At 45.9% G+C, this 8870-nt stretch overlaps 1 protein-coding gene across 2 annotated transcripts; it reads left to right on the top strand.

Annotated features, from left to right (window-relative positions):
- Positions 1-138: 138 nt before the first annotated feature.
- On the top strand, positions 139-4337 carry CIART (circadian associated repressor of transcription). Of its 2 annotated transcripts, none has more exons than XM_046005795.1 (6): positions 139-277; positions 1029-1454; positions 1617-1692; positions 1913-1991; positions 2105-2216; positions 3716-4337. In XM_046005795.1, the coding sequence occupies exons 2-6, from the start codon at positions 1089-1091 to the stop codon at positions 4238-4240; spliced, it is 1158 nt and encodes a 385-aa protein (XP_045861751.1). In that variant the 5' UTR covers positions 139-277; positions 1029-1088; the 3' UTR covers positions 4241-4337. The 2 variants fall into 2 exon arrangements, with proteins under 2 accessions (XP_045861751.1, XP_045861761.1); XM_046005805.1 differs by lacking the exon at positions 139-277 and adding an exon at positions 356-437.
- The last annotated feature ends 4533 nt before the right edge of the window (positions 4338-8870 follow it).

Raw genomic sequence — 8870 nt, 5'->3', positions numbered from 1 at the left:
TGCACACTCCAACCGCACGTCTTCTGCCCACCATCATCCTATTTAACGCCACGGGCTCCGCCCTTTTCCACTCTATTCCCGTCCTCCTCCTTTTCTCATCACCCGGTCCTGTTCGCTAGCCGCATGTAGGGGCGGGGCACGGAATTCTTCCCTTCCAGCCAATCGTCATCTACCTGGGTCTCTATTGGCCGAGCCCCTGTAGACTGTAGCAAATGGAATGTGAACTTCAGTAACAAGAGTCACGTGCCACCGGCTAGACTGCCAATGAGGGTGCCAGGTATGTGTACGCAGGGGGAAGGCACGTGCCCAGCCGCACGTGTCGGGGATGGGGGGGAGAGAAGGGGCGGGACCCAGTGGGAGAGAGGCGGAGGTGGGCCCGGGAGACCCGCAGTTAGAGAAGGATCAGGAGACCGCCTGGGCTAAGCGGACCGGTACAGGTGAGGAGGCGTGCAGGATAAGGAAGCGATCCGCGCGAGAGGATCAGACCCGGAGGGAGTAGGTTTTGGGACCGAAAGCAGATCTTGGTATTGGGAAGGATAGCATCACGTGGCAGACGCGACTGTAGAGGGTCCCGGCTCAGAGATCCGGATCAGAAAGATTGGGAAGAGGCGTGAGGGTCCTGTGGGGAGTGGTCCCTACGGAGTCACTCGTCCCTACGGCTGGGTGGGTTACCGGGGATTTAGGGCTCTCCAGTAGCTCTCACTGCAGGGTCAGGCTGAGAACAGACCCGGCGAACAACTGTCAGGGGATGGTGTCAAGTCAGTTAATTTATTCTGAACAGAGGGGAGGGAAGAACAGTCTGTATCATACTGAGAAACTGTTCTGCGGAGGCCCGAGGGGCAGTCCAGGTTCTTAACTGAGGGGGGGGGCGGGCAGGAGGAGGAGATGACTTTTTCTATTGTCTCTGAGACATGTAATGCTGGGGAGGAGAGAAGAAGTATTACGTTCCCACACAGTACACCCCAGTCTCCCAATCCATTTCCTAATTTCCAGGTTATGGTTACAAACTCCCTCGCTTTGCTCTTCAGTTGCAGGTTCCGATCTTTGGGTACTCCGGGAGTTGCTCTCCAGCCCCTGCTTCTGAACCTATGGATTCTCCAGCTAGCGTTTCTTCCTGTTCTTCCTACTCCCTGTCTTCCTCTTTTTCCACCTCCCCAGTGAACAGTGACTTTGGCCTCCCCTCCGATAGTGAGGGGGAGGACAAGGGGACCCATGACCCCAGGTCCGACCCTCTTGGGCAAAGGGGAGGTTCTCGGCCCAACCCTGGTCCTATCCGCTGCAGACAACGGTCCAAGGTTTCCAGCAACCAACATACAGTATCTCACTTGGAACAGCGGGGCTTGGCCTCTCCTGTGGCAGGATCTGGGGTCAAAAGATCAAGAGATGGTGAATTACAGACCAACATAAACATCCAGTGTTGTACCACAGAAGGAGACCTGCTTTTTGCTCAGAAGGTAAGAGAAAGCAGGGGAAAGGAGACAATACTGGAATGGCTTAGCACCCAGATTGTAAGTTCTATGAAGACAGTGTTGATTCCCAGATTTGGAGGTGGGGAGGAACAGTACTGTATGGGCAGTTCTCAGTCCTCTCACAGCCTTTGTCCTGTTTTCCTACAGTGTAAAGAGCTTCAAGGATTCATTCGCCCTCTCACAGACCTACTGAATGGGCTGAAGATGGGTCGATTTGAGAGAGGTAATTATCTAATTAGTTGCAATTATCTGGGCTAGGTTCATCTCTTTCACTCAATGTTCTAAATGTTTATTTTTCTTAAATCTTCATGGCTACATTATTACCTTTCTGCATCTGTGATTTAATTTCTTTAGGTGCATTTATTCTAACCCTGTTCTTGTCCTTCCTTTACCTGACGAAATTCTTGAATTTCAACCCTTGGTGTCTTTCTCCCTGACCCCAGGATTGAGCAGTTTCCAGCAGAGTGTGGCAATGGATAGAATCCAGCGTATTGTAGGTGTTTTGCAGAAGCCACAGATGGGGTAAGTTCCCCTGGTTCTTTCCTCGGTACTTCATAAAAAAAGAAGATATCTATAATCCTGTCTTGTTGCTTTTTCACACTTAATGGCTTTTTAAAGAAATGTCTTTTTCACAGGGAACGTTACCTAGGAACCTTGCTACAGGTAGAAGGGATGTTAAAGACTTGGTTTCCTCATATAGCTGCCCAGAAGTCATCATCGAGTAATAGCAGGCATCAGTTGACCAAGGTGAGAACTTATAAAACTGAGGGGGAGGTGGGGAAATAAGGAAACAAAGTGTACCTGCAGAAATGGGTTCCTTCTTCTGTTTTCTCTTGAGTCTTTTCCTCTTTTCCAACAGGTTTCTTTTCAGGGGAGGGAATGCCTCACCTTCCTACATTGTCTTGATTCCTGTATGGTTTTTGTTCTGTTTTGTTCTGATCACCACAAAGAACTCCATGAAGTTTAACCCTATCCTTCATGTTGCAGCTTATCTGCTTTCTGCATAGATACGGAAGGCTTTTCACCCGGCCAAATGAGTCATGCAGGAAGAGTCCTTAGCTTTTCTCTACAAATCCTTCCTTCTCTGTTGCTCTAAAACTCTTTCCTTCTCCCTCTTTTTACTCCTACCCAAGTATCTTTGTACCAAATCCTCTGGAAGGATGGGCTTCAAAGACTGGGCATAACAAGTATATCACTGGGAGGGGAGGAGGGCTGTCATGCGTGCACAGAAGGACCTGTGTGGAAGTGACCTGTTTTTTTTTGTGGCTTCAAATAATAGGATATTTATTATCTCCTCGAATGACAGGAATCCTATAGATAATGGACAGTCCTTCTTGTATTCTATTTTTTTAATTTTATTTATTTATTTGACAGACAGAGATCGCAAGTAGTCAGAGAGGCAGGCAGAGAGAGAGGGGGAAGCAGGCTCCCCGCTGAGCAGAGAGCCGAATGTGGGGCTCAATCCCAAGACCCTGAGATCATGACCTGAGCCGAAGGCAGAGGCTTTAACCCACTGAGCCACCCAGGTGCCCCCCTTCTTGTATTCTATTAAGCTTAGTTATTATTGCTGCGGGAATAACTCAGTTAAAAATAAGCAGGGGCGCCTGGGTAGCTCAGTCATTAAGCGTCTGCCTTCGGCTCAGGTCATGATCCCAGGATTCTGGGATCGAGCCAGTAACCCCGAGCCCCACATTGGGCTCCCAGCTCAGTGGGGAGCCTGCTTTTCCCTCTCCCACTCCCCCAGCTTGTGTTCCCTCTCCCACTGTGTCTCTGTCAAATAAATAAATAAAATCTTTTTAAAAAATAAGCAGGAGGATGTTGCCTGCATATTAATTTACATTTAAGAAACTCAACAAAGGGAAATTAAAATTTAAAATACAGAAATTAGTGAATGATGATTCCAACTAAAAATAGACTTTTAAGAAAGAAGCTCCAAAACGAATTATTTTATAAACAGTGAGAACCTATGGGACTGTTTGTTTTATTTTGCCTGTCTAAATGTCCAGTGCCTGATATAGTGTGTGGTACATAACAAGCCTTCAAGTATTGGTTCAGTAAATGAAAGTATAATTAGGTTATTAAAACTTTTAACCATTGCCTCGCAGAAAATGAGCTGTTGCATAAAACGAGGTATGTTTCCATTGCAAACAGAGTCCCCAGGGAAAGAAAAGTTTTAAGCAACCAAGTGGAGTTAATCTGAAACCTCTCTCACATATTTTTTTCTTCTTCTTGTCTCCCCTTTCTAGCATTTTCCAAGCCACCACAGTTCCTCAACTGCTTCCTCTCTTGCACCTCCCATGGAAAAGACGGACCAGACACAGCTAGGACATCTACTGTTGAAACCAAAGCAGCCTTGGCATCTCACTGAATGGCCAACTATGCACCTGACTTGGATCCACACCACTCCAATTTGCAACCCCCCACTCAGTTCCCCAGGTACCATTTCCTTTAGCCATGGTCCTTTAGGCACTGGAGCCAGCATTGGTGTCATCCTTTTTGTCCAGCATGGAGTGCAGCCCTTCACCCACTCTGCCCCAGCCACTCCACTTCCACCCACTACAGTGTCTCCTGTCATCCCTGGTGATCCTAAGAAACTCTCTGGAGATGGACCTCATTGCCGCCATTTGCCAGTAACTCTGCCACCAGACTGGGGCTGTACCCGATCTGGTCCTAGTCTATCCACCATGGCCAGAGAGATGACTGTGGGACATCTAGAGCAGCAGAGAAGCCATCCTCCCGTTGCTCCTGATGTCCATTCTCTCAACCCCTAATCCAGGACTTGAAACTGTGGTTTCTGATTTGTGTAAATATATGTCTCTGTTACCTATTTTTTTTTTACTTTTAATGTGTGCATTTGTGTTGAAGGAAGAGAAGTCCTTTTTGATTAAAGAAATTTTATACCTAAACAGTTTGTTGATTGAAGGAAGTTGCAACTTTCTGCTCCAAGTACCAGTATCGACCCTCTGAGCAGCAGAGAAGAAAGGGAGTGGGAATGTTTGTGACAGTGAGCTCCAGCAAGTTTTATATATATACATATATTTTTTAAATATTTTATTTATTTATTTGACAGAGAGAGAGATCTCAAGTAGGCAAAGAGGCAGGCAGAGAGGGGGGGGAAGCAGGCTCCCCACTGAGCAGAGAGCCTGATGTGGGGCTCAATCCCAGGACCCTGAGATCATGACCTGAACCGAAGGCAGAGGCTTAAGCCACTGAGCCACCCAGGTGCCTCTCTCTATATATATATATGTGTGTATATATATATATATTTTAAGATTTTATTTATTTATTTGAGAGAAAGAGAACATGAGAAGGGAGAAGGTCAGAGGGAGAAGCAGACTCCCCTCTAAGCAGGGAGCCCAATGGGGTTCTTGATCCTGGGACTCCAGGATCATGACCTGACCTGAAGGCCATTGCTCAACCAACTGAGCCACCCAGGCACCTGAGCTCCATCAAGACTTCTGTCTGGATGGGATGATAAAAATCCTGTGGACAAAAAAGATGACAAAAATCCTGCTCTCTGTGGAGAGCAAATGAGACTACAGCTGGCTTCCTAGGGACCACTCCTGGGATGGTTACAGGGTTTGGAATTGGGCTTGTGTTTTCATTTAGTCTCAGAGACTAGTACCTTTCCCTTTTGTAGTCTTCCAGCTGGCCCAGACTAGCAGGTTCTTCTCCTCTAGGATAGCTCTCTGCTTTGATGAGAGCTGTTGATGCTTGTGGATAAATGCATATGTCATCTTCTGTGGGCAGAGGAGGGACACAAGAACCAGAACACCCACTGTTGTCGTCAGTTTCAAAGAGGAAGGGGTGCCCTAGAACTGTAAGAATGGGGAGTCTCCTCAGACACTGGGCCACATCTTTATTCAAAAAGCTGCAGGGGGGGCGGGGCGCCTGGGTGGCTCAGTGGGTTAAGCTGCTGCCTTCGGCTCAGGTCATGATCTCAGGGGTCCTGGGATCGAGTCCCACATCGGGCTCTCTGCTCGGCAGGGAGCCTGCTTCCCTCTCTCTTTCTCTCTCTGCCTGCCTCTCTGCCTACTTGTGATCTCTCTCGCTCGCTGTCAAATAAATAAATAAATAAAATCTTTTAAAAAAAAAAAAGCTGCAGGAGGGGCACCAGCGTGGCTCAATCGATTAAGCTTAAGCATCCGATTCTTGATTTTGGCTCCGGTCATGATCTCAGGGTTGTGAAATCAAACCCCATGCAGGGCATAGAGCCTACTTGAGAGTCTCTCTCTCCCTCTCCCTCTGCCCTTCCCCCACTAAAATAAATAAATAAATAAATAAATAAATAAAAAGGCTGCAACTAAATGTATGCAAGAGTAAAGAAAGCTACCCAGCATTATCAGGAGGCGAACATGAAAGTCCGTTAATTTATCTACATCTACCTTTCTCTGCATATCACGCTGATTCATTTGTCCCAGTTTCCACCAAAACCATGTCTTCTCCCATCCTAAGCCTTGGCAGTGTATCAGACTACTTGGTCATTTTGGTTATTGTTTATTAGCTACTTAGCATGTTTCTCACAGCTAGTTATACATCTTTCCCTTATTTCTCAAGTCCCTGTTCTCAGGGAACAATTGTCTTTGGTTTCAAAGAACATGACCTCCTTTCAATTTCATTTCATTTCATTGCATATTTCATTAACCTCATTTCATTTCATATTTCATTAATTTAATTTCATTTTATTAATTCCATTTCATTACATTAATTTCATTTCATTTCATTTTATAGGGAGCATGAGCATAGAGAGGGGGCAGAGGGAGAGGGAGAAGCAGACTCCCTGCTAAACAAGGAGCCCCATGCAGGGCTCAATCCCAGGACCCCTGATATCAAGACCTGAGCCAAAGGCAGATTAACCAACTGAGCCCCCAGGCTCACCGCATGACCTCCTTTCTAAGGCAAACCTGTCTGTTTGTGCTCTGGATTACCTTTCTCCTCTGGAACTTTTGCTGTATCACTTATCCCCTCTTTTTCTTGTAACTTCACATTGTTCTTGAATTATTTATTTTTTCTCCTACAAATAATATTTATTCCTCCCACAAGTGGGAGCAGGTCTCCCCTTCTGGAAAACATCTCTTGAGTCTGATCATCCTCCTTCTCCTCTTTTCCTCAAGGATCCAGGGATCCTTGGGATCCTGGGATCCAGCCCTGCATTGGGTTCCCGGCTCAGCCAGGAATCTGCTTCTTCCTCTGCCCCTTCCCCATTCACCCCCCTAACCTGGCTCGTGTTCGCTCTCTCTCTCTCTCTCAAATGAGTAAATAAAATATTTTTTAAAAATTAAAAAAAAAAGATTTTATCTATCAAAGAGAGCATGCACACACAAGCAGTGGGGAAGGGCAGAGGGAGAAGCAGATTCCATACTGAGCAGGGAGCCCAATGCAGGGGCTTGAACCCAGGACCCCGAGATCATGACCCAAACCTGAAGGTAGACAGTTAACGGACTGAGCCACCCAGGAGCCTCCAGGATCAGGGATTCTAATGTAGCTTCCACCAAATCAATAGCTAGATCCAAGCACAAAGGCTATGTGCTTAAAGGTCTCTGTAGCATTTGACATTCTTGATGCTACCTACTGAAACTCTCCTCCCTTGGATCCCATGACAGCACACTATCCTAATTCTCCTCTTACCTACCTGGCAGCAACTTCTCTATCTCTTAATGGCCCCACTTCTGCCTGCTCTAGAGCATGGGTATTCCCTTAGGTTCAGTCCTTGATCCTCTTCTCTTCTTTGACTATATTCTTTCACTTAAAGATTTCATCTCTCATGGCTTTATTGCCTCAACTTTGAAGACTTCTGAATCCCATCTCTAGTCCCACTCTCTCCCTTAGAAGACATACTAAAAGTCTACATCTCTGCTGAACAATTCTATTTATATGTTATTGACACATAAATACTGTTGAAAATTTCAGCATTTTAGAGCCAAGAGGTATCATTCACTCCCCTAATTTTTAATTTTTATTATTTTAAGATTTTAATTATTTGACAGAGGAAGACATAGCAAGAGAAGGAACACAAGCAGAGGGAGTGGAAGAGGGAGAAGCAGCCTCCCCACTGAGCAGAGAGCCCAATGTGGGGCTCGATCCCAGGACCCTGGGATCATGACCTGAGCCGAAGGCAGATGCTGACACTTAACGACTGAGCCATCCAGGTGCACCATCACCTCCCTAATTTTTTAGATGAGGAAATTTTGGTGGCTTGTGCAAGACAACACAATGTGGGTACTAAACTCTGGGTTTCCAGTCTGGTGCTTTTTCCAGTGGTCACCGATCAAAATATTATCTTTCCTTTAAAGATGTCCTGTTCTTCCTTTTTATACACTTTTTCTTCTGTTAACACTATCTATGCTACCATCATTTTTCTAGTTAACTGAACTTAAAACTTGGTGCCATTCAGTCACCAAATCCTATATGTATATTTTTTTTTCTTAAGATTTTATTTGTCAGAGGAGAGCATAAGCAGAGGGAGAAGCAGGCTTCCTCCTGAGCAAGGAATCTGATTCGGGGACTCAATCCCAGGACCCTGGCATCTGGACCAATCTGAAGGCAGAGGTTCAACCTACTGAGCCACCCAGGTGTCCCACCAAATCATTTGTGTTCTGTATTTGGAATGTCTCTTAAAATCCATTTCTTCCTATCCATTTCATTGCCACATCTTTGGCCTAAACTTTAATTATAGCATTAGTCTCTCTTACTTCTAATCCCTTCTCACTGATACCAGAGTACTTTTCCTAGAACAGTGTTTTGCATGTCATTTCCTTTCTTTTTTTTTAGATATTATTTATTTGACAGACAGAGATCACAAGTAGGCAGAGAGGCAGGCAGAGAGAGAGGCAGAGAGAGGGAGGCAGTCTCCCCGCTGAGCAGAGAGCCCCATGCGGGGCTCGATCCCAGGACCCCAGGATCATGACCTGAGCTGAAGGCAGAGGCTTTAACCCACTGAGCCACCCAGGTGCCCCTTCCTTTTTTTTTTTAAATAAAGATTTTATTTATTTATTTGACAGCGATCACAAATAGGCAGAGAAGCAGACAGAGAGAGAGGGAAGCAGTCTCCCTGCTGAGGGAGCCTGATGTGGGGCTCCATCCCAGGACACTGAGATCATGACCCCAGCTGAAGGCAGAAGTTTAACCCACTGAGCCACCTGCATGTTATTTCCTATTCAAATTGTTCAATGGCTCCTCAGTGCTTTGAGAAGTTCAAAGCATTTAGTCAAAGTCTTTGTTTCTCCTTCTGTTCCCCTACTTGATACCTCTGTTCACTTTTTTATTTGCCCTCAATGAACAGTTAAGACTTTTTTTTAAAAGATTTTATTTATTTATTTGACAGAGAGAGAGATCACAAGTAGGCAGAGAGAGAGGAGGAAGCAGGCTCCCTGCGGAGCAGAGAGCCCTATGCGGGGCTCG

This window comes from Meles meles, chromosome 1, assembly GCF_922984935.1.
Source record: "Meles meles chromosome 1, mMelMel3.1 paternal haplotype, whole genome shotgun sequence".
Classification (NCBI taxonomy): domain Eukaryota; kingdom Metazoa; phylum Chordata; class Mammalia; order Carnivora; family Mustelidae; genus Meles; species Meles meles.
The sequence above is the reverse complement of the archived record's forward strand: the minus strand, read 5'-3'. Positions and strand labels throughout refer to the sequence as shown.

What these genes read in the sequence shown, in the direction of transcription:
- CIART (XM_046005795.1), top strand. Translation starts at nt 1,089, where the DNA reads ATGGATTCTCCAGCTAGCGTTTCTTCCTGTTCTTCCTACTCCCTGTCT. An exon ending in ACCTGCTTTTTGCTCAGAAG is followed by an intron (nt 1,455 to 1,616) that starts GTAAGAGAAAGC and finishes GTTTTCCTACAG; the next exon opens with TGTAAAGAGCTTCAAGGATT. An exon ending in TTGCAGAAGCCACAGATGGG is followed by an intron (nt 1,992 to 2,104) that starts GTAAGTTCCCCT and finishes TCTTTTTCACAG; the next exon opens with GGAACGTTACCTAGGAACCT.